Genomic DNA, 26,124 nt, shown 5'->3' on the forward strand with positions numbered 1-26,124 from the left:
CTGCTCCAAATTAATCGACGCTGTTTTTTAGCCCTTATAAAACACATGAACACAGTTATTCCCTTAATAAAATCCATGTTAGCCATTTAGCAATGAAGCTACAGTCACAGGGCAGACAGAAGCCCTGCCCATCACGTGAATCCGCATCTGTTGTGAAGTGAATTTGACGTGCGAATGAAGCAGATTTGATGTGCGAATAAAGAGTAAACTCAAAATGTTCACACATCTTTTTACTGGATTTATCCACGCCTTGCGCGTCTGGTTTGAACACAGCATCAGACTCTTACATTTAAAATGAGGTTGTCATAATGTTGAAGGTTATCTCTTTTTGTTTGGTAATGAATGGAATAAAATACACAAATTATAGCTGTTAAAACAAAACTACAATAATTATTAATTATAATTTATTATCATATAATTTATTTATTTAAATATTCATCATATAGAACAGGGGTCACCAATCTCGTTCCTGGAGGTCCGATGCTCTGCAGGGTTTAGCTCCAACTTGCCTCAACACACCTGCCTGGGTGTTTCAAGTATACCTAGTAAGACCTTGATTAGCTTGTTCAGGTGTGTTTGATTAGGGTTGGAGCTCAAATCTGCAGGACACCAGACCTTCAGGAACAAGTTTGGTGATCCCTGATATAGAATATGAACTTCAATCTTTTGTAAATAAAATGAAAACATACTAGTACCTGCATTGAAAAAAACAAACAAACTCAAAACATCTAATTTTACTAAATATATTTCCTTTTATTTATTCTACTTACATTTTACAGATTGTACCGGCACAGATCACAATGTGTTCTTTCTCTCTAGATGTTTAGCATGGTGTTCGCAGGCCGATACATTATCCTCCTGATGGGACTGTTTTCGATGTATACTGGCATTATCTACAATGACTGCTTCTCCAAGTCTCTCAATATCTTCGGCTCGGGATGGAGTGTCAGACCAATGTTTGGTGAAAAAGGAGACAACTGGACGTGAGTTATTTGTTTCAGCCCATTGACGCATCTTACTGTGCTCTGAGTGCTCATGGATTTGTGTTTTTTGCTTGATTTGGCTCTCATAATCAGCCACTTGTTTGAGACTGAATGGAGTTGAGCATTCAGATAGAGATGCACTGATTGGCTGGCCAAGGACTGGAATTGTGCAGTTTTTCACATGATCGGCCTGACCAGTGTCTGGACCGTCTTTTGGCCAATTTCAGATGGTCCGTATTATTGGCCAATGGACCATAATGTTATAGAGACACTTTATGTGCTCATTTTGATCTCTTTTCCATTAACCGACCGCTTAAATTTTGACAAATTATTACTATTAGTTAAATGATTCAATTAACTATTGTCAAAAATGTTTCTTTCAAGCATATCTGTCAAAATTGCTTTCAGAGAGAGAGAAAACCCATTCTATCTATAAAATAGTAGTACAAAACTATAAATGCAAATATTTATCGAAACATATTTATATTTATATTAATATTTATACAAACAAAAAGAAAAATCTAACAGTTGGAAATTACATGTTTTGTTATTGTCGTTGCCGTTTTGGTGAAATTAGTATTTATTTAAAATAAATTTTAATGTAATTTCTATTTAAATTTAAATTTCAGATTTTTTTATTGTTAAAAAATATAGAGTAAAATAATATTTATATTTATTATATAAATTATTTTGTTTAGTTTTTTGAGAGAGAGAGAGAGAGAGAGAGAGAGAGAGAGAGAGAGAGAGAGGGAGAGAGAGGGAGAGAGAGAGAGAGAGAGAGAGTTTCTACAGGTGGTTTGTCAAACCCACTCACCGGTGTGAAGCACACTTCTTCAATGTACAATATTTTTTGTATGCGCAATATATCTAGTTAAATGATTTAAATGGCCATTGTCAAAAATTTTTATTTCAAGCTATTTTTAAAATATATTTGCTGCTAACCAGAAACTTTTCCAAAATCAGAAAGAAAAGTTAACATTGTGAAATTACATGTTTTGTTAGTGTTGTTGCCGTTTTGAGGAAACTAATATTTATTTTAATAATTTAAAATATATATATTTTTTTATGTAATTTCTTATTCAATTAAATTTTAGATGATTTTTTATTATAAAAAAATATAGAATGAAATAATATTTATATTGATTATATAAACTGTTTTGTTTTGTTTTCTGAGAGAGTGTTTCTACAGGTGGTTTTTCAAGCCCACTTACCTGTTAAGCACATTTCATCAATGCACGTGAATGTTTTTTTTTTTTTTTTTGTGCAGTTTTTGCAGTTAAATGGTTTAAATGGCCATTATCAAACATGTTTCTTTCAAGCTATTTTGAAAATGCTGCATTAGCAAAAAATATTCTGCTCTACATGTCAGTCAAAATTGCTTTCAAAGTGAGAAAAAAAATCTATTAAAATTTGTTAATTTTACATGCTGTCACTTTTTCACATTGACTTAAAAAATCTGAATCAGCTATCGGTGCATCTCTAGATCTTCATGCATGACCTTTATTTTATGATCACTTTAAACACTGATTTTCCCTTTAACAGATTTGCAGTTCTGGAGAAAAGCAATGTGTTACAGCTGAACCCTGCTGTTCCTAATGTGTTTACTGGACCGTATCCTGTCGGCATTGACCCAGTAAGCTCCTATTCTCCAAACAATACTGTACCATAATGATTCCAACCCCATTTCTTTTAAAAACAACACTTTTTCCTCTGTCCTTTCACAGATCTGGAACATTGCCACCAACAAGCTGACGTTTCTGAACTCCTTCAAGATGAAGATGTCAATAATTCTGGGAGTTATACACATGATATTTGGAGTTTCCCTCAGTCTTTTCAATCACCTGTACGCAAAAAGTCCACTGTTACTTTCAGCATATATGCATTAGATTTTTTTGATCCTAATTATGTTTGTCTGTGTGCGAAGGTACTTTCGTAAACCTCTGAACATCTACCTGGGATTTATTCCGGAGATCATCTTCATGGTCAGCCTGTTTGGCTACCTGGTGCTGCTCATTTTTTACAAGTGGATAGCGTATGATGCTAAAAGCTCAAGAGTAGCCCCGAGTCTTCTTATAACCTTCATCAACATGTGCCTCTTCAGCTACAATGATCCCACCAACAAACCGTTTTATACGGGACAGGTAAATCAAACATCAGTACACTGATAAAAGCAATAAAGTGAGTAAATCCATTGCCTTAAAAGTGACAAGTTGATGTTGCTTATGATATTGAAGTAATTCTGTTGTAACTGTTAAGTTCACTTAACTTAATTGCTTAGATTTATGCTAAGTTGAGGCAATGGGTTTACTCATTTTTTTTAAGGTTAAGGGGTCACACTTTACCATAAGGTTTCAGTAGTAATTATTAGCTAAAATTTTTATTAACTAACATTAACTAATACAACCTCACTGTAAAGTGTTACCAGTAAAGGCAGCTAAACATTTTTTATAGTGTATGCTTGACAAGTAAAATGACTTAACACTGAAGTTTGTCATTCACCCTCTTTCTCTTCAGGTGGTGATTCAGTGTCTGCTAGTTATTATAGCTCTCTCCTGTGTACCCTGTATGCTCATTGTAAAGACCCTAGTCATGCGCAGACAACACCTATGGAGAAGACACCTGGTAAGAACCTGTTTGAAACGCTGTACATCAAAGGTATTAGTTTTAGCCTAGTTTTTAAGCTAGTTATTGTTTGACATTAGGGTTGTTATTTTTGTTTCTTATAGACCATTTCAATGTGGTCATGTGATTGGCCCATGAACATTTCCTGCTTGTTATCAAACTGTTTCATAACCATTATAGGTTCAGTTTAATCATAATTTAATGTTAAAACAGCTATCATTACATTATTTTTGAATATGTGGAGATTTTTAATTGTTTGAAGATTTGGAAATGAAAAAAAGTAAAACAGGAAATACGTTAGGACTATTGTTATTGTTTACATGCCAAAATGGTCTATACATAATTTGTATATCCATAATAAGATGCGGGAGGCAGTGTGTCCATATAAATGTTTCAAATGTTAATGGCTTGGAAAAATCTTATTATTGATTTGAAAAAATCTTTAAAAATGCGATGTTAATGGAAATCTTTAGGCACTATTCATTTCCAGTCAAAAGTTTTTTGTTTTTTTTTGAGTTTGTTGGATTTTCAAAGTTTTGTCATTATAAAAATCTGTTATTATTTATTAATTAAAATGTATTTTATTCTTTGATGAAAACACTGAATTTAGTTGAAACTTTGGTGTCACTTGAACATTTAGAAGTCATTTCTAATCATTTGGTTCACAAAAAACGTTTATTATAATTTGTTGATCATTTTGATATTTAGAATTGTTATACAAAACATAATAAATGTTCAGGATTATTAAATCTAAAATTATTTTTTCAGAATTCCAAGTCACATGCTTGGTCAGAAATAAATACAATCTTTAAAATATCTTTTGTCGATTTTAGTTGTCAGTGAAAAGTTTAGAGCTGGCATTATAAAATGTTATTCATTTTATTCTTGCGATGTAATTTTTTTGATGGAAATAAACTTCCCCATTTACACCCCATTCACACAGGGCATCAGCGTCAACACTTCCCATTCACTTCGAATGTGTGATGTCAAGCGTTGCCGAACTGAATTGTGTGTCGGTCGGCACTGCTTCACAGTTCTTTTCAAGTATACCAACGGAAGCGTCTGCCTTTTAGTTAGCTTTATGCAAAAACTCCAGCTTAGAGAGTAGCTGATTGCGGACTCATTTCATTGGCTGATGCTGTTATGACTATCACGGTAGCCCCAGCTTCAGACACGCCCTCCGTCAAGCGTTGATACTGAAGCCCTGTGTGAATCGGGCCTAACTGCTCACGTTAATGCAGTAGAAATATTTTTTAAAAAATTTGGCCAGCGCTGACCATGGGATACACGTTGACCTAAAAGCTTTTTAACTACTAAAGCTTTTTAACTAGTTACTGATTAATTAGATAAACTCATTTGTAACTAATAAAGTAATTGAAACTAATAACCTTAACTGTTGCAATAATGTGCACGTTTTGTAAAGCTGCTTTGAAAGAATAATAATAGTAAAAAGTGCTATACAAATCAACTAGAAATATCTAATACTTGCCCAGCTAAATGTACACACTTGCTTTTGCTGCAGGGAACGCAAAACTTTGGGGGAATCCATGTGGGTAACGGCCCAACAGAGGACGAAGCTGAGATAATCCAGCATGACCAGCTTTCCCAAAACACAGAAGAGGAGCCTGAGGTAAGGGAAACATTCTCTTCTCATTGGCCCTGTCTTTCTATTAAAGGGAGAGCTCACCCAAAAAAGAAAATTCTGTCATTGTTTATTGATCCTCATTTTGTTTCAAATCTCAATGAGTTTCTTTTGTGTTTGTTTGTTGTAACACGATACCTAAAACTGATGGGCATTGACTTCTGTAGTATTGTACTTTATTTATTTATTTATTTATTTATTTGCTATTTAGGGCAACAACAACAACAACAAATGTCCTACACATAAATGGTGGATAAATAATGACATCATTTTTATTTTTGGGTGAACTTTGCCTTTAAATTTGATCCAATATTCAACCGGCAGCCAATGTAAAGATTTAATACAATATGGTTCCAGTACTAATTGCAGATGAGAAAAGGACCATTTAATCCCACCAAGGAGCAGTGTGTTGTGGTAATCAAACATAAAAGTTATAAAATCAGGAAGTCCTTTACAAATAAAAAAAATAATTTCAACTTAACTATATACCCAAGATGATAAATACTGTTTTAAACAACTGCACAAACTTCATTAAAATCCAGACAGAATGATTGGACAGAGGTTTTCAGAGGTTAAAAAAAAGTCAATGTTAGACTTTTTTTTTAATGCAAGAACAAATACAATACATTTTATCAACAAAGAACTGCAGAAGCTTTTCATAGATTGTTGATGTGGGTCAGGAAGTGAAAGCGTAGAAGGATTTTAAAACCTGTTGAAGAGTGTTAAACCGAATTTAATAGTGTTAAAATACCTTTGTACTATAAGTATGTTTTGCAAAATAGCTTTCCCTGGCTTTTTTACCCAAGGACTAGTTTACCATACAGTCTTCAAAGCAGTGATATGAGAGATTTATCCTTTTCCCACTATCTTTCAGCCTTTTTACATACCTATTTACAGTTCCATTTGCATTTTTAAGCTGTGAATAAGCAAATACAATTTAAAGAAAATAAATAATTTACAAAATATATTTATTTTTTAAAAATATGAACAATTATTGTTAAGTCTACGGCTATATCTACGTTAATACTGAACAATTAAAATACACTGTTTTCATAAAGAAAATTCAATTTCTTCCCAAAAGCTAGCCAACCTATAACGACTGAAAATGCTTTCATCTCTGTACTGAGCTTGTGTTAAGGCATTTATTCATTTACTTCGCAGCAATATGTCAAGGAAAAGCATTTTTTTTTTTCTGCTAGTAACGCAGGACAGGAGTATAAAGTTACAAAGGCGAGTAAAAATATAGACCGAGAGACATGTCAAACATCTTTTAAAGAAAAGCAATCTGGAGCTAACTGACATTAATCTTTAACAATGCTGTCAAAATGGAGAGCATCCAAAACTGCTCTACAATATTATCCACAGTTTTAGCTGAGTTGGTCACATGACTAAAAATGTGTCATAGCTTTTGAAAGTCTACATTTTGTACAGTTCACACTGCAACACAAAAACAACATTTTCAAATGTATTCACTTTGGAGTGTGTTTTCAAAAAGAGATGTTTTTTTTATTGCATGAGTTTGGACCGAAAACTAGAATGGAGAGGGAAAAAATATGCGTTTTTAAACTATGCTGCAAAAAAAAAAATGCTTTTCGTAATTAGATTTCTTTTGGTCTTGTTCCTAGATTATTTTGCTTAACCTTTTAGCAGATTATTTAGCTTGTTTTAAGGTAAAACTAACTTAATTTTGGCAAATTATTTCTTAAAACAACACAGTATTTTTTTTTTTTTTGCTTGTCTAGAAAATGCTTCTTGATTTAAGAATTTTTAGATATAAAAACAAGATTTAAAAAATTTGAAGTAAGAAAAGCATTTTACTTGCTGTGTAAATATAGTTTTCTGCAGTCCAAGAAAGAACACATTTATGGGTGTATTGATTAATGTTGGGTTTTTCTGTGTGACACACTACGCAATGACACATAACTAAAATAAATAACTTAACAACTCATAATATCAGCAATTAAAGAGGATTTCTACCTAATAGTTACCACCCACATGGTGACAAGCCACCAAAAAACGCTGCAGTTGGCATGGGGTGTCTGCAGTGGTCATTCCTTTCTGTGACTCACTTTATCTATGATCTGCATGCCATTGCTGGTCTAAACTGGGTCAGCCCCTTTTAAAAGTACCATCTTTCACCCCCCTCGACTGCTGTATCCCAGGACAGCCAGCCTCAAAACACTAAACAAACAGCCAGCCGGCCAACTGCATGATTCGCTTCTCTGGATATATGATGGAGGCATTTTGTAGTTCCAGAAGCAATCGTTTCTGTACACAAGTGCCAAATAAGCTTCCTCTTTCTGCTCCAAACAGGCATGCCAGTAAATACTCTATTCACTAGAAACTGAAGTCAAATCTCAGAGATCATAGATCTGTTTTTCAGTGGCATTTTATAGTAGCCCTATAAAGTGTTTGGTCACTAAAGCCGCCCTTAGAAATGTAAGACTTTCTTGTACCAAACGGCATCTGATACAACTGATTCTTGTCCTTTTTTTTCCCCCTTACATTTCTCACCTAATACTGTAAATGTTAAGTGATTTTAATGTGATTTTATTGGCAAGTAATTTTTAACACAGTTGTCCTATTATATTTAGATTATTACAGGTTAATTACAGTTAATTAAAGCTAAACGATTTAAAACAAACCAATTTTGTTGCTTAAAATGAACAATAACATTAATCAGATATACAATGCTGTATTTTTATGATACTGTTTGTATATTATATTATATTATATTATATTATATTATATTATATTATTCTAATAAGTTTAAACTAACTAAAACTTAATATAATGCAATTTTAATAATGTTTCATCTAATTGGCAAAAAAATATTTGTAATGTTTCTCTAATAGCTCTAATAACCAAGTTAAACATATATATTTTTGTGTATTGACAAAAAAAGAAATCTAAATCTAATAGAAAAATGACAAAACACAACCAACTACAAAAACTTAAACATTTAAATAAAATCAGAAAAATAAAAACATGGAAATTAATTCAAACTTCTAATACATTTGGGGATGAGGCCATTACTTCAGTATTAAGATACTATTTTTAGGATCTTAATACTGAAGTAATAGTCTCATCCTGACAATTTTGCCAAAAAAAGAAATCTTTATTTTAAAATTAATTTTTAATGTTTGAATCTGCTTTTAATCTGCTTTATCATTTTATAGCTAACACATTATTTTATTAAATGTTTTTTTGATAAAGTGACATTTAAAATGTACCGTCTTTTAAAACTAAATGCCACGTGGTTTGTAGTATTTAACAACGTTTACATATTTCTAGGCGTGGCTTTAGTTTCTGAACACTTTTGGGGCTGCTGTATTTTGCTGTGACAGTCAGTAGAACTTTACATTTTCTAAATGAACCTGTTTTTTCCTCTAACAATCTCTTCATAAGATTCTGTAACTCTGCCACTAACCCTATTTTAACTCTGTCTGTCTGTCTGTGCATGTGTCTGATTACCTTTCAAGCCATCAGAGGAGGAAGTGGTAAGAGCAGACAGCCGTCTAGATGTAGATGTTTGTTGCCATTTTTTGAAACGTGTGTATGTGTGTGTGTGTGTGTGTGTGTGTGTGTGTGTGTGTGTGTGTGCGTGCGTGCGTGTGTGTGTGAGCGTGTGTGTGCGAGCGTGCTGGTGCTTGCGAGAGTGTGCATGTGAACGCGTACGTACTTGCGAGTGTGTGTGTGTGTGTGAGGGAGCGTGTGCGTGCTTTTATGAGCGTGTGTGCATGCACTATCACCCATATAGGCCTCTTGCTCTACTGTGTGTGCGCGTGTGTGTACATGTGCGTGTGTGTGGGAGCGTGCACAATTACACATATAGAACCTTTTTTTACAGCGTTTGTGTGTGTATGTGCTGGTGCTTGTGAGAGTGTGCATGTGTGCGTGCGAGCGCGTGTGTGCAAGCGTGTACATGCTTGCGAGTGTGTGTGTGCGAGGGAGCATGTGCGTGCTTTTATGAGCGTGTGCATCACCCATATAGGCCTCTTGCTCTACTGTGTGTGTGCTTGTGTGTTTGTGTGTGTGCGTGTGTGCGCGCTTGTGCGTGTGTGCGTGTGCGTGCGTGCGTGTGCGTGCGTGCGCGTGCGTGCGTGTGTGTGCGTGCGTGCGTGCGTGCGTGCGTGCGTGCGTGCGTGTGTGTGTGTGTGTGTGCGTGTGTGTGAGCATGTGCGTGCGAGCGCATGTGTGTGCTTGCGAACACGTACGAGCGCATGAGTGTGAGCGAGAGACTGCTTTCAGGTGAGTGTGTGCGTGTGCATGAACTATCACCCATGTATGCCCTTTTGCTCCTCTGCGTGTGCGTGTGTGTGCGGACGCGTATGTGTGTGAATTTGTGTGTGAGTGTGTATGCGCTATAGACCTTTTGCTCTACAACTTGTGTGCATGTGTGTATGCGCCATCACTAAAGTAGATCTTTTTGCTCTTCTGCGAGTGCGCGCGCGTGTGCGTGTGTGTGTGTGTGTGTGTGTGTGTGTGTGTGTGTGTGTGTGTGTGTTTGTGTGTGTGTTTGTGTGTGTGTGTGTGTGTGTGTGTTTGTGTGTGTGTTTGTGTGTGTGTTTGTGTGTGTGTTTGTGTGTGTGTTTGTGTGTGTGTGTGTGTGTGTGTGTGTGTGTGTGTGTGTGTGTTTTCATGCAGGCTTCGGTGTCGGGTCTTCTCTTGTTAGCTCTTTTCCATCTCTTCTAGACATATATTCTTTTTCTAGATGACCATTTCTCTTTGCTGATTTTTACGCGCCATCAATACACAGAAATAATCCGGCGAGCATGACTCCGAAAGAAATGTCACTGAATGATGCTGGAGATCTCAAAGGCACTGCATTGTGATTCACGTTTGCTAATTGATGCTGTGATTGAGCTGAGAGTGAAAGTGTCCTCATGTGTTTTCATTTGTCTGATCATCTCTTATTGCCCTCTCTTTTTCTCTCTAGTTTAATTTTGCAGATGAAGCAGTGCATCAAGCCATTCACACTATAGAATACTGCTTGGGCTGCATCTCAAACACTGCGTCTTATCTACGGCTCTGGGCGCTGAGTCTGGCTCATGCCCGTAAGTAAAGCACACACACTTGTAAACATTTGTGCAGTCCTTTTATTTTGGTCCACAACATTGCATAGAGTACAGTAGCTGTGTCTCTATTCAGAGGTTGCATTCTTTGAAGGATGTAGACTTTAAAGGTGAGCCCTCAAAGTTTACACATGCTGAGATGAGTGTTATGATGTGAGACAGTCGAGGCTACTAATTTGGTATGGAGCCAGATCAGTCTCAAAAATAATACATTTACAAAATAAACATTCATACATGCGCAGAACAATTCACACTTACAAAATCCAGTTCGGAAATTTGTAAACATACAAGTAAATATGATTAGTGTTTTGAATTTACAGATTCGATTTGCATATTTTTGAATCGGGTTTTGAATTTGCGGATTGGATTTGTTTATTTTTGAATTGTGTTTTGAATTTACAGATTGGATTTGTGTATTTTTGAATCGTGTTTTGAATTTATGGATTGGACTTGTTTATTTTTTAATCGTGTTTTGAATTTACAAATTGGATGTGCGTATTTTTGCTTTGTGTTTTGAATTTACCGATTTCATTTGTGTATTTTTTAATCGTGTTTTGAATTTACAAAATGGATTTGTGTATTTTTGAATCGTGTTCTGAATTTACAGATTGGATTTGTGTCATTTTGAATCATATTTTGAATTTAAGAATTGTATTTGCATATTTTTAAATCGTGTTTTATATTTACAAATTGGATTTGTGTCATTTTGAATCGTGTTTTAAATTTAAGAATTGGATTTGTGTATTTTTGAATTGTGTTTTGAGTTTACAGATTGGATTTGTGTATTTTTGAATCGTGTTTTGAATTTAAGAATTGAATCGGTGACATTTTTAATCGTGTTTTAAATTTAAGAATTGTATTTGTGTATTTTTGAATCGTGTTTTGAATTTAAGAATTGGATTTGTGTATTTTTGAATTGTGTTTTGAGTTTACAGATTGGATTTGTGTATTTTTGAATCGTGTTTTGAATTTAAGAATTGAATCGGTGACATTTTTAATCGTGTTTTAAATTTAGGAATTGGATTTGCACATTTTTTAATTGTTTTGAATTAACCAATTGAATTAGCATATTTTTGAATCATGCTTTGAATTTACAAATTGGATTTGTGTCAATTTGAATTGTGTTTTGAATTTACAGATTTGATTTGCATATTTTTGAATTGTGTTTTGAATTTATGAATTGAATTTTGTAAATGTCAATTGTGTTTTGGATGTATGAGTTCTATTTTGTGAATGTATTATTTTTGTGACTGATCTGGCTTCATAATTTGGTCACTGTTAATGAGTGTTTTTCTTAAGATGCATCCTTGGAATTGAGAGAGTTACAATCAACAGTCACAAATCAATCACAGTCTTAAAGGGTTGGTTCACCCAAAAATGTTAATTTATTAATTACTCACCCTCATGTTGCTCCAATCCCTTGAGACCTTTGTTCATCTTCTAAAGACAAATTTAAATTTTAGATGAAATCCAAAAGCATCGACAAACTGCATAGACAGCAATGGTTAAAAGAAGTTCAAAGTCCAGAAAAGAAACCAAAAACATTGTCAAAACAATCCATGTGACTTTAGTGGTTCAACTGTGATCATACAAAGCTCCAAGAACACTTGTGTTGCCAAAAAACTGTAAAACAACTTTGTTAGCCAATGTTTTTCATTTGATTAGAGTGCGCGTTTTCTACAGGGACAAATTATGTCAAACATGTAATATAAACAAATAAAACACATAATAAGACAAAGGCAAAAGAGAGAGGGGAAATAAAAAAATAATTTAAATGAAGTAGCTGGAGGACACAGATGACTATTGTAACAGTGTATAGCTTATTATTGTTAAATATAATATTAGCAGGGCTCTTCCTCTTTTAGAAATAGTTGTTTGACATGCATTTGTAATTTTGTATACTCTTTTTGAATCTTGGTGTTGCATGTATAACTACAGTTCCTGCATGTGAAGCATGTAATAGCTGCTGCAAGTAGAAGTTTTAATAAATTAATATAATAAGTATTTGTGTTCTCTCACAGAGCTCTCTGAGGTGCTGTGGTCAATGGTGATGCACATGGGTCTCTCTTCCAGGAGTTTTGGAGGATTCATTTTCCTGTCCATTATCTTTTGCTTTTTTGCTGTACTGACAGTGTTTATTCTGTTGGTCATGGAAGGTCTCTCTGCCTTTCTTCATGCTCTTAGATTGCACTGGTAAGTTATACACACACACACACACACACACACACACACACACACACACACACACACACACACACACACACACACACACACACACACACACACACACACACACACAGTCTTTTTGTTTACTCAAAATACTTGAAAATTTGTCAATTTACGTAGATTTATTCAGCGTAAACTTAATCTCTTTAAGTTGCTTATCAGATTATACCAAAAATTCATGTATAAAACTAAATTGGACAAGTTTGTAAGTTTTAAGTAATTTGCCCATTTGAAATGTGATGCTAAAAACAATTTTTTTTTATCTCATACTATTTTATTTAATATTTTTAATGTTGTATTTTATTATTATTTTATTTGTTGCATTTTATTTGTTTGTTTTTTAGTTATATTTAAAACCTATTTTATATTTTTTGCTGTATTTTGTATTTATTTGTATTTTATTTTTTGACATTATTATGCTGTATGTTGTATTTTTGCCTATTTTGTTTTTCATCATTTTTAATTATATATATATATATATACATACACATATATATATTACATGATTATATATTATATTATAGGTTTTATTATATTATATATTTACAATTAGTATGTTGTGCTTTGTATTTATTTGTATTTTATTTTTTACATTTTTATACTGTGTTATATTTTTTGTAATTTATATTTATTTGTACTTTTCTTGAGATTTTTATGCTGTGCAGTATGTTGTATTTTTTGCATTTTTTAAATTTAGTTTTTTATTACATTTTTTACCATTTATATTTTAATTTTTGTGTTGTATTTGGTATTAATTTGTATTTTTTTGGACATTTCTATGCTGTATGTTGTTTTTATTTTGTTTTTCATAAATTTTTTTTACCATTTATATTTAACATTTGTCTTGTACTTTATATTTATTTTACTTTATTTTTGAAATTTATATGCTTTATTTTGTTTTTCATGAAAACAATTATTTATATTTTAGGTTTTTATGTTGTACTTAGTATTTATTTGTTTTTTATTTTAGATTTTTTTAAATTTTGTATTTTTTATTTTTGTTTATTTTATACCATTTCTTTTTTTAAGTTATATGTTGTATTTATTTGTATTTTAATTTTTAATGTTTTACAGATTTACTTTGATTTGTCTTGATTTAATTTAAACCATATTCCACTGACCTCATTTTTTTCTTCATTCGTTTTGATTTGAACCGTGTTCCACTGACCTCTTTTCTTTCATCATTTCTTTAGGGTGGAGTTCCAGAATAAATTCTACACTGGACAGGGCTTCAAGTTCATGCCTTTTACATTTGACAGCATTCTGGATGGCAAGTCTGAAGAATAAACCTCACCCACTCTCTATCTCTCTCTCTCTCTCTCTCTCCCTTCCTTTGCAAACCTCCAAACTACAGGAGCCAATCAGTTTAGAGTGAGCTTTTATGATTATGTGAGCACTGTGACATGCATGGCTCTAAATTTCTCAGGTGTTCTACTTCAGGACATAAATGGAATAACTTACATGCAAGTAAATTACATGCAACTCGTAAAAAGAATCTGAGCATAACACATGGAATAACTCTTGCCTCGATATATTGATATAATATAATACAAACTCAATAGTATGAACGTCATGCTTTTTTTCCTTCATAAAAGCCTATGAATTTGTATATACTCTTCAATAGAAGCAAATATCTTTACAGTTTCCTTCTCATAATAGTGGAGATTTTGTCTTTTTGTCCAGTTTCCTAAATTATTAGAGTTTGTTTTTTATGTATCTTTTATTCTTTATGTTGAACATAACTAAATTAATAGTTCTCATGCAAAGGGACCTCATTTCAAACGTCACAACAACAACAAAAACATCACTTTATGCCATTTTACAAACCTTTGTCATGCATATCTGAATCATAGATGCAGTTAATCCAGATTTATTGCAGATCTTTTCATTCCTTCGCAGTCATGGTTGTAAAATGTAGTCCTGATTTAGTTGGTCTCTGTGTTTTGTTTTGTTTTTGTTTTCTCTGGACAATTAAAAGCAAATGTACATCTGATCTTACGAATCTGTTTGCTGCAGTGCCCAGTTCTGGGGTTTTTTGACTGTTGTTTATTCATGCAACATACACATGCATTGGCTATTAAAGAAATTATGTCAGATGTCAAAAGCAGTTCTTCAGTGTAGCAGAAATGAACTATACCAAGTAAACGCAGTCAGTGACGTGGAGTGATTATGTCTGTTGTGTGTGTCAATAAAGAGGAAGGAGGGGATCTAAACACATTATCTTGTTTTTCCTTTTTTTGTATGCGTGTGAGAAAAGATCTGTTGATAAATCATGTCTATAAATAATAGAATTTATTAAATTAATAATATGCAGTATCATTATAATACCGACCATATTCATTTTGATAACCTTTTATATATAACAATACACTTTACATTTACATTTACATTTAGTCATTTAGCAGACGCTTTTATCCAAAGCGACTTACAAATGAGGACAAGGAAGCAATTTACACAACTAGAAAGAATTCATCAGACGCTGGATTCGAGCCGAGTTCATGCTCGAACGAATCAATTCATGATCACATGCGTCTTACAAGGTGCGCCACTGAGACTGCTTTATAATTGGACTTTATAATGTGTGCAATATATAAAGCTAAAGTCAGATTTATTAGCCCTCCTGAATTATTAGCCCTCCTTTATTATTATCTCTCCTGTAAATAACACGTTTATAAACAACATGATAGTTTTAATAACTCATTAATAATAACTGATTTATTTTATCTTTGCCATGACCGTAAATAATATTTCACTAGATATTTTTCAAGATACCTCTATACAGCTTAAAGTGACATTTAAAGGCTTAACTAGGTTAATTAGGGAAGTTACTGCATAACGATGATTTGTTCTGTTGCTTAAGGTGGCTAATAATATTGACCATAAAATGGTTTAAAATAAACTTTAAAACTGCTTTTATTCTAGCCGAAATAAAACAAATAAGACTTTCTCCAGAAGAAAAAATATTATCAGACATACTGGGATCATTTGTGAAATATTTGAAAAAGAAAAGAATTCACAGGAGGGCTAATAATTTGGACTTGGAAGTTTGACAGGGCATTTCCCAGGTCTGGAAATGTTTTGGAAAAAACAGAAAAAACCCACAAAGTTTTGGAAAAGTCATGGAAAACAGATATCTGTATACTTGAATATAGGTTAGTTGTCTTGACTTTTATTCTGTCCTTTGCCAATCACATACTCTTACATTATTAGTGCAATGTAAGCATTATGTGAACCAATTTTGCAGAGATATAAATATACATTGAAACTAAATAGATCACTGCATGTGTTACGCTATTGTGTAATAAATTTGAACATGCATTGGTTTCCCTTTTACCTCGCATATGTAGACATTGCATGAAACATTAGGGCACGAAACTTTATTAGCACGAAACTTTTACTTGAAAGTCTTGGAAAAGTCATGGAATTTTAGTAGTGAAAATGTGTATGAACCCCGTTTAAAAATCTCAACATTATTGAGTTTATACATGAAGTAGTGCCAGTTACGTAATCAAATTACTTTTATTCCCAAGTAACTAGTAACATAGCACATTACTTTTTAATTTCCAAAAGTAATTCACTGTTAGCTCTCCTGTCTTCGTGTTAAGAGAAAGCAGGAGTAAGTGCAGATGTGTGGTGTGTTGAACATGCTTTCTGTTGTTCCAGCTTTAATGTGAACGTGTATTTACTCAGTTTCACAAAAACAAATTCACTTTCCTTAAAAAGAATAAAAACTGTCAAATGCAAACTTTGAATATTAATTACTTCATGTAAGCCAGAAAGGTTTGTTTGAGCTGGAAATTTACGTTTCCTTCAGCCTGAGCTTTATTCACTTCACATTTAACTTTTCAAACTTACTTATATATACAATTATATACAATTAAAGTCAAAATTACACTTTAAAAGGTATAGAAGTGCCTTGAAAAATATCTAGTAGAATATGATTTACTGTCATCTTGGCAAAGATAAAATAAATCAGTTATTAGAAATGAGTTATTAAAACTATTAGGTTTAGAAATGTGTTGAAAAACCTTCTCTCCATTAAACAAAAATTAGGGAAAAAATAAACGAGGGCTTATAATTCAGACTTCAACTGTATATATACATGAGTGTTATTACATTATTGACAAGCCAAGTCAGCATTGATTAAAAAAAAAAAGTAATGCTAAAGTTTATAAACTTAAAAGCAGTGGTGTAAAGTAACAAATTACAAATACTCCAATATCTGTAATTGAGTTTTTTCAGAAATTGTAATTTACAAAGTCGTTTTAAAAATGCGTACTTTTACTTTCCCTTGGGTATATTTTTAGTGCAGTATTTTTACTTTTACTCAACTACTTTTCTTCAACCTATGATCACTACTTTTTTTCTTGTTTTTGGTGATTGGCTGAGTTGAAAAACCAGTTCAATCAAATCGCACATAGAAAGTAAATCACATTATACTGTTTATAAACTACCTCAACACATGGGCGATTTATAAATGCAGCCTCCCTCTTTGAAGCATTTAAATTGTCCAAAATCTTTACACACAATGACCCAGAGACTGTTTAGACTGTTTGTCACTAAGATGACGACGGATGTGTACTGACTGTATCAAGACTAAAATCGCCAAATGGCCCTAAACAATCACTAAATTCACTACAGAATGTTACGTTTTCACACAAATGCACACAATGCATGTAATAGTGCCTTTCACAATGTAATACTCACTACTTTTGAATACTTTTAAAAGCTTTGAGTAATATTTACGACAGATACTTTTACCCCACTTGCACTACATTTTGGGTAAGTAATAGTACTTTTACTTGAGTATGATTTTTCTGTACCCTCTCCACCGTTGCTTAAAAGTACCACATTTAGATACTTTTTTAAAGAAGTAGTACGAAAACAGGACAATCGGGAGTGTCACAATTTTTGCAACAAAATGTTTTTGTATGAATACTATTATATAATGTTTACAGTCCCTATGAGGTTTCATTAACTTTGTAAATTTCCTGGCTCCCGTTACGCTATTAATGACTCATGAATCGATTTGAGATGTTTGACTCATATCTCTACGTAATTAAGCAAGTGGGTGTCTGTGTGTCCGTGTGTCCCCTGCCAGGCTCTAGGGAGGGTGGAGACTCCCTTTAAAGGGTCAGTGTGGGTGTGTCCTTACAGTAAGTGATCTCGATAGGGGGCTGGACTGAGAAGGGAAAGGGAAGACCTGACAGACGGACAGACTTCACAGGGAGCTGTGAACACGCGCACACACACACCTTAGAGAGAGAGAGAGAGAGAGAGAGAGAGAGAGTCTACTTCCACCAACTGGACGGGGTCCTGAAGTAGACTTGAGGGAAAGAGGAAGGGAGGGAAGGTTTGAGGAATTCTAACAAACCTAGAAGGTAGTGGTAGTAAGACGTGATTCAAAGAAGACTTTGTTGCCTGCAAGTTGGAACCATTCTGCTGTCACCGTCGGGTGTCTTCTGTCATTCAGGTCTTTTTTTAGTGCTTTATTTTTACCCTGCGTTCTTGCACACTGGGCCACGTTTGTATGTAGGTGTGTGTGTGTGTGTGTGTGCACACTTCTACCCTCTGCAAGCAAGCAAGCAAGCAGTGTGTGTTAATTGGAGTCTACTTGAAACCAAGCCATGGCCGACACAGACTTCAAACTGGAGCGTGCCATCTTCGCCGAAGTCTCTGATGACGATGAGGAGGTGGCTTTGGTTACATCTGCAGCCAAACCTGCAACATCCTTGAAGGAGTTCAAATCGAGACGAGGAGACGATGAGGATGATGATGATGACTCAGAGAAGGAGGTGGATCTGGTGTTGGGTCCAGGGCTGGACGGTGGTGACGCAGAGAAGTCGGATGCTACTGGCATATTGGTGCTGGCGCTTCTAGATAAAATCATCGGTGTGGTGGACAAGATCCAGCAAACGCAGACGAGCCTGGAGGCCAAGCAGGAGGTGATGGAGAAGAACATGAGCAGCATTCAGACGGAGTTGGCCAAGTTGGCCAAGAGTCACGTGGGCACGGCCGGGACGGTCAACAAGCTCCTGGACAAGGTGCGGAAGGTAAACGTCAACGTGAAGAGCGTGCGAGCGGACTTGGAGAAGCAAGTGGGACAGATCAAAAAACTAGAGAACAACGAACAGGAGCTTCTCAAGCGGAAGAACATCAAAGTGCTCATTATACCGGTGAGTAAGGCGCACGTGTTTTCACTGATATCACAACACAATCTCTCAGTCATTTGTAACTTGTGTGTAATTCGTATTCATTTATATGATCTCATTCACACATTTGTGTACACATTACTGATCCTTCCTGCAATGATGGTTGGGTTTAGAGGTGTGGTTTGGGAGCACGCCTCTTTTTTTTAAAAAAGTGTACGTTTTAGATCAAACAAATTAGCTACTTTTCCTCGAATACATATAAGAGTTATCTTATGTTTTCTCTTAAGATCAGACTTGATATCGAGTTCTTGGATCGGGCCTCCATTCATTTGACTTAATGATTGATTAATGAGTGAGCTTCCAGAATGACTGGTCATCAATTGCTGTTTTATCTACCTATTTTTATGCACATTTTACACTATTGCATAAAATAATACTGAATGGAAGCACTGAGATGCAAATACATTTTAAAAATGTGCACAACTGAGTAGGATACACTTTTTAATTTAAGTTTGGTGCGCTTAAAACTACAACGGAAACACATTAAAAGAATAAATTCCAGCATACGCTTAGTTTAAAGTTTGTTTAAACTGGTGCAGAAATCCAAATTTATACAGTGCAATGAAAATCCACTGGGGATGGCATTAATAGACAAACCAGCAGACTGACCACATTGTCAAACATCTGAAAGGATATTGAGGTCATTCTAAAATCCCTTAGCCAAAGTCTGTCATCAAAGTGGTTCAGTAATAATTCCTCTCAAAGAGCGTCTCATGTCTCTACAAAATGGCTGTGTTTATTGCATTTTATCTTCTTTTTTGAGATGCAAGTAGTTTGTTATTTATGAAAAAAAGCCCACAGTGGCTTCTCCTACAGCAGCATATTCCATCCGGTTCATCAGGAAGTGATGATTTCAATCTCTTTGACACATTGGATGAAAACTGTGCTTTATTAGCAAATGTTTTATGCAATATTGTTTTGTGCATAAGCTTAATTTGCATCTCTTGCAAAACTTGCAGGTTTGTAACAAGTGAAGGGAGAAGAAATTGATTTTTATTTAAAAAAAAATTAATAATTTATTTAACTAATATTTTCTAATAAGTGTTTTAGCTCATTGGTCATTTCAAAGTGACTTAAAGAAATCCTCAAACATCCTGGAAGCTGACACAATCTACTTTAGAAAAGCACTATAGAAATAAAGATGAATTGAGTTGAATAACTCAACTGCAAGGATCACATTGAAACCTGCATTATTTTGGTTTGCATTCCCAGCTCTAATTAATGGCTTACAGAGCCTTCATAATTCTGGCTGGTTTTGAGACTTGAGACTAGTTGATCTTTTTCTAGCTTTTTACTGTGCCCAGATATATCTATTTTTCTTATTATTGTTCAGATTGTAGCTGTTTCTGCTATAGCACGCTTTAATTTTTTGTCATAGTATAGAGATTCTAAAAACTTTGTTAAAATATTTGATAAGAAAATAAATAAATTAAAAAAGCATATACAGTTAATAATGAGACACATTAACAAAAAAAATGCAAATAAAGAAGACTCCAGATTGAGTTCGCATTTTACCCAATTTGTTCTTAAATAACCCAGCATTTCTTGGTGGTTTTTTTCTAGCTTCAAACTGAAAAGGTCAGGTAATATGTGCCCATATATATATATATATTTTTTTTTTCTCAATATTGTTCAGATTGTAGCTGTTTCTGCTATAGCACGCTTTAATTGATTGTCATAGTATAGAGACTCTGAGAACTTAATTAAAAATTTTTTTTAAATATATAAATAACATATACAGTTTAGGCTGAGACATGTTAATATAAAATGCAAACCACATACAATGGGATAAATAAAAAAAATGTTTGTTTGTATCCCTCCCTGTTGAAGCTATTATTAACTAATGTTCGAGTAGTTAGACAAAACAATTGCCATGGTCATAGACCACCTTCAATCTCACCAATAACCTGTCATTTATATTATCTTGATATTATATTGTTACTTTGGCGTAAGCTTTTTTAGTAATAGTCAGACATTTCAATTGCTATAAAAGCTTTGCGAATACACTTTTATAGTATAAGAAGTGCATTTGCAAAGCTTCAATAATCATTTTGGATTTAATATCACATTACTCTGGTGTTGTTTTATAGTGTCTGCTGCTGTTTGAGTTTGTATTTGCAGTCATTTTATCCCAGGTCCTCTACTGGAGTACACATGGATTCCTATGTAGGGATCGGCATTGAATTCCCCATTCACCATCATAAAGTGTCAGTCCACTCCTAAGTGAACTTTCAGCTGACCTCACATCAACCTATGAACAATGCTGGGTCAGCATTTTCCAGTTCCCTCAGGAATTTGGGTACCTGTCAGCGTTTTATGTACTTTATCTACAGTAGAGACATCATTTGATGGTCACCTTTTAATGTTAGAAGATTAGAAAACATTCAGTTGGTAGTAGTATTTATAATTCAGGAGTATTCAATATTTATTATCTATACCAGACGTTTGGGATTAGTAAAACATTTTCAGGTATTTAAATAAATGTCTGCCATTTGCAGCAATACTGCAGAAGAAAATACTGTAAAACAGTTTATTTGTATTAGTGTTAAATTGTGAAATCTTAACACAATTTAAAAGAACACATTTTCAGTTTTAATATTGTTATACATTTTTTTGTTTATCTATTTTAAAATGTGTGTGTTATTATTCCCATGTAGTAAAACCTAATTTTGACATCATTACTTCAGCCCGCTTCAGAAATAATGACCTTTTAGAAATTATTATTTTTTATTATTAAAATGTTAATAAAATGTTGCTACTACTACTACTACTGCTACTACTATTAATATTACTATTATCATCATTAGTAGTAGTAGTAGTAGTAGTGATTATGATAATAAAAATTGTACAATTATTATTTTTATTAATAATGTTAATTTTAGAAGTATTATTGTTGTTATTTTCAAAAATACTATTTATAAGGATTATGAAAATAATAATTATTATTTTATAATAATCATTTTAATAACAATAGTAATTATAATAATAATAAGGATTATAATAAAAATTGTAGAATTATTTTTATTAATAATAGTAGAATTATGATTTTTATTAATAGTAATAATAAGGATTGTGATAATAATGATAATAATTTGTTATTAATAATGTTAATTGTAGAATCATTATTATTAATGATAACTGTAGAATTATTAATGTTTTTATTATTATTATTGTTAATATATAAAAGTTTGTTATTGTGTATGTATGTATGTATGTTTGTGTGTGTGTGTGTGTGTGTGTGTGTGTGTGTGTGTGTGTGTGTGTGTGTGTGTGTGTGTGTGTGTGTGTGTGTGTGTGTGTGTGTGTGTGTGTGTGTGTGTGTGTGTGTGTGTGTGTGTGTGTATATATATATATATATATATATATATATATATATATATATATATATATATGTGTGTGTGTGTGTGTGTGTGTGTGTGTGTGTGTGTGTGTTAGCCCCCTTTTGAATCTTTTTTTTTTTTCTCTTTTAAATATTTTCCAAATTATGTTTAACAGAGCAAGGCAATATTTACAGTATGTCTGATAATATTTTTTTCTTCTCGAGAAACTCTTATATGTTTTATTTCAGCTGGAATAAAAGTTTTTTTTTTTTTTTTTTTACATTTTAAGAACAATCTTACTAGCCACTTTAACATTTTTCCGATATTCTACAGAACAAACCATCATTATATAATAACTTGTCTAATTACCCTAACATGCCTAGTTAACCTACTTAACCTAGTTAAGCTTTTAAATGTCACTTTAAGCTGAATAGAAGTGTCTAAAAATATCTATATATACAGAGTGTTTATATATGTGTGTATATTTCAGGATTGTTTGATGAATCGGAAGTTCAATGATTTATTCAGAAATTAATCTTTCCTGACCTCTAACCATTGAATAGTAAAGGATTTCAATGAAGAGGTTTTGCGAGATTTAATTTTACAGACGAAAACCTGTGTTTAATCACAGATATGATGCCTAAAATAGGCCTTGGTTCTTTCTAGATGATGCACTCTCTCACAGATGTCTTATAAGCCTACATGTGCTTACTGGAAATAAGGTAACTGTACACTCTCTGCACAAAGAGTAGGCCTATACTTTTTCCTTAATGTGTGTGTGTGTGAGAGAGAGTTGGCCGTGGCAGATAGTTGGCAGGTGTTTGATGGTGTAGGGTGAAGACATTGAGATTTATATCTGCATCTCCTCTATAATTATATAGAATTATAATCCTGCTGCCGTTTTAATTAGATCTGCAGATTTCTGAAGATTTTAGTTTTCTTGTACAACCCAATCTGATATATTTTGACGTTATATGGTCTATTCTATGACGGTTTAAATATTTTGCTTGCTATTAATTGTTGAAGGTTTTATCGTAATATAAAGTATTATCACGATATTGACCTAAAGTTGGAAAAAAGTTATTTTAACAGGCATAATTCTATGTTAAGCTGCTTCGACGCAATCTACATTGTAAAAGCGCTATATAAATTAACATGAATTGAATTGAAGTGTAATAACCATATAATACTTAAGTGTAACAAGGAGACACTGACAACGAAGATGAGGATCCACCTGCAGTTTATTTAAAAGAGTAGTCAGGCAGGCAAATGGTCAGAACTGGAACGAATGGTACAATGAGGATAATCTAAATCCGTAGTCGAGGTCACATGTGATAAGGTTGGTTCAGGAGGAAACAACATAGACAAGGAAACAAGGCTAGGGTCAAGAAACACAGAAAGACTAAACTGGGAAACGCTTTGTGTGGTTACAATAACAAGACTCAGCAAAGTGGTGGGAATGTGAGCAGAATATATAGTCTGTGTAATCAGTTTTTGATGAGCTTCCAGCTGTGTGTGTGCAATCATTCGGTGATCAGGAACAGGTGTGTGAGGTGCATGATGGGAGTTGTTTTTCAAATCAGTGGCAGACTTGTAGTTCTGTTGATAATGAATATTCCCCAGTTATCTGTAGGGGCTAGATCGCTGGTGATTGTGACAATTGCTGTTTTTTATTTTTTTATATATTTTTTTATACATGTTCAGAGTTCACAAGTAATTGCAAAAAGATGTAGTGGGTCACAGTTTACAATTAGGCCTCATTCATAAAACAAACTCAATGCATTCAAATCTACAGTGAGAGATACTATGTTAATGTTGGTTAAAAAATACAGCAACTGGATTTTATTAGTTATTAATTTGGTTTAATAATACAATTACAATACATTGGCATTAACTAAACAAAACCTAGTTGCCATTACTTTGAATTCAATTAAACTAACTCATGTTCACAAATTAAGCCTTAAGGGCCATGACATACCTCAGAATAAAAAATTTAAAAAAGCATCATAATGGGCGTGTTGCTCCATGATCAGAGGCAGGAGTGACGTGGCGAGCAGAGCTGGGGAGGAGGGGAGCGAACAACTGTTGTCAGTAAGCTCACAAAATGAGACACAAACTGTGCGAAGACCCATGATTTTATGATTTACAAAGTTAAAATGCAAAGAAATAAACAGTAATTTAATGCCCTGCTACATTTGTCCTTTGTAATTTCATATACACACAATCACAATTTATATAATTATAAAGATAATCGTGTTCATATAAACACTATAAATGAGGACTTTTCCCTCAATCCCCGGGTCTGAATGCAGACTCGGTGCAGCAGGTCTCTTGCCCTGTCTATTTTAACCTTTAGACCCTGTTGGTAATCTAGAGGATTTAGGCAAACACAGCAGCACTGCAATGTGTCTAAATGTGAACGAACTGATAAAAGACAAGGTCCGCCATTCTCCGCTATACTCATACTGCTCTCCCGACAAAAATGTGGGGGAAAACATGCAACAAACCCCGTGGATCATGGAAATAACATATACGACCCTTTAATACTGCTAAATACTGCGTGCTATAATAATGAGAGCTCGATGCGTCATCTTTGCATTTGCAGTTTTGTGCCACTTCACCAATTTTGATACCGTCCCAAAATCATTTTAAACCCGGAAGATGAAATTAGCTGACAAAAGCTCAAAATTATCCAGTTTACCCCACAATTAAAGCTAACAGGTGCTAACATTATCTTAACTGATGCTCAACTCACACAAATCTGTTAATATCTCAAAAAACGTACTTGAGGGTTTCTTGAACCTTTAACAAACACAAAGTCGTCTATAAATATTTCAATAATTTTTGATGTCGTATAGTGGAAAAATGCCAATACAAAAATCTTAATATTCTTAAAAGGCACTCAATTTTAATTATAAATAATTATTCATGATGACATTTGATGTGCCCACAAAATCAATATTGTGCGTTTTCACAATTCATTGAATATCAATATATGTTTAATCTTCATGCATGCTATACTTATGTGAAGCGTCAGTTCCCAAGAAGCCATGGTTTACATTGAATTTATTACAGCTAAGAGGTGTTAGGCACACTGTGTAGCAGATTTTCCCGAAATAAAACCATTTCTTTAGCTCAGTTCTAATAGTGGATGGATTGCCAAGCAACAGTCTGTTGTGTAATTAGAATGTCAACCAATCAAAATCAAGGACTGGAACTTTTTCAGAACATATTCTGTTTTAAAATAGAATAGAGTTTGAGTCAACATGTTTGTTTAGTTTATTCAGGAAGCAAATGCCCTATAGCGACATTTGTTTGAATTGTGTATATCAGGTATAATGATGAAATTTTCTACTCTGTTCCCTCAACGAGTAGTAGAATGACTAAACCTCGACTTGACTTGAGGTTATAATGCTGTAAGTAATGTTCCGTTTCTTGCACAACTAAATGAAAAATTACTACAGTATAGTGTTTCTGAACTATGCTATAATATATGAAGCCTATATGAAGAGTTCAGATGCCAAAACCTCTAAGTGCTGTCTGAAATTTTATTCTAAACTGAGCATTTTTCCAGAGAGTCCTTTATTTATGGTAAATAGTTTCACATTTAAGGTAATGCAAATAAAATTAATTGACGTAAAAGAGAAATTACTCAACTTATACGGTACAGAGTAGTCTGAGAAAATGTATAATTTTAGGAGAAAATGACAGATGGCACCTAAAGGTTTGTGCATCTGAACCCTTCATTCATTCATTCATTTTCTTGTCGGCTTAGTCCCTTTATTAATCCGGGGTCGCTGTCACAGTCTGTGGACTGTGGGGGAAACCGTAGCATCCGGAGGAAACCCACGTGAATGCAGGGAACATGCAAACTCCACATAGAAACGCCAACTGAGCCGTGGTTCGACTCAGCGACCTTCTTGCTGTAAGGCGACAGCACTAACTACCTACTGCGCCACTCCATCACCTGAACCCTTCATATATTATAGTATTTACAGTACAACATTTTAAAGAATGTAGTATTAACTGCACTATAAAAATGCT

General features: G+C 33.7%; 2 protein-coding genes across 4 annotated transcripts in view; both read left to right on the top strand.

Annotated features, from left to right (window-relative positions):
* Nucleotides 1–14,765, top strand: part of atp6v0a1a (ATPase H+ transporting V0 subunit a1a) — a 50,927-nt gene extending 36,162 nt beyond the window's left edge. Inside the window, exons 13-22 of one of the 3 annotated variants that reach the window (XM_005163798.5) lie at nt 820–983; nt 2,526–2,616; nt 2,708–2,826; nt 2,908–3,124; nt 3,498–3,605; nt 5,128–5,235; nt 8,730–8,747; nt 10,187–10,304; nt 12,344–12,515; nt 13,742–14,765. In XM_005163798.5, the coding sequence (XP_005163855.2) occupies nt 820–983; nt 2,526–2,616; nt 2,708–2,826; nt 2,908–3,124; nt 3,498–3,605; nt 5,128–5,235; nt 8,730–8,747; nt 10,187–10,304; nt 12,344–12,515; nt 13,742–13,835 (1,209 nt within the window). In that variant the 3' untranslated portion in view covers nt 13,836–14,765. 3 annotated transcript variants of the gene reach the window in all.
* A 3,006-nt stretch (nt 14,766–17,771) lies between these two features.
* Nucleotides 17,772–26,124, top strand: part of cavin1a (caveolae associated protein 1a) — a 36,450-nt gene continuing 28,097 nt past the window's right edge. The window contains exon 1 of the mRNA XM_001920667.7: nt 17,772–18,724. Coding sequence (XP_001920702.1) covers nt 18,176–18,724 — 549 coding nt within the window. The 5' untranslated portion in view covers nt 17,772–18,175. The remainder of the gene's footprint in view (nt 18,725–26,124) is intronic.

Source organism: Danio rerio, chromosome 3 (genome assembly GCF_049306965.1).
Source record: "Danio rerio strain Tuebingen ecotype United States chromosome 3, GRCz12tu, whole genome shotgun sequence".
In the NCBI taxonomy this organism is placed as follows: Eukaryota; Metazoa; Chordata; class Actinopteri; order Cypriniformes; family Danionidae; genus Danio; species Danio rerio.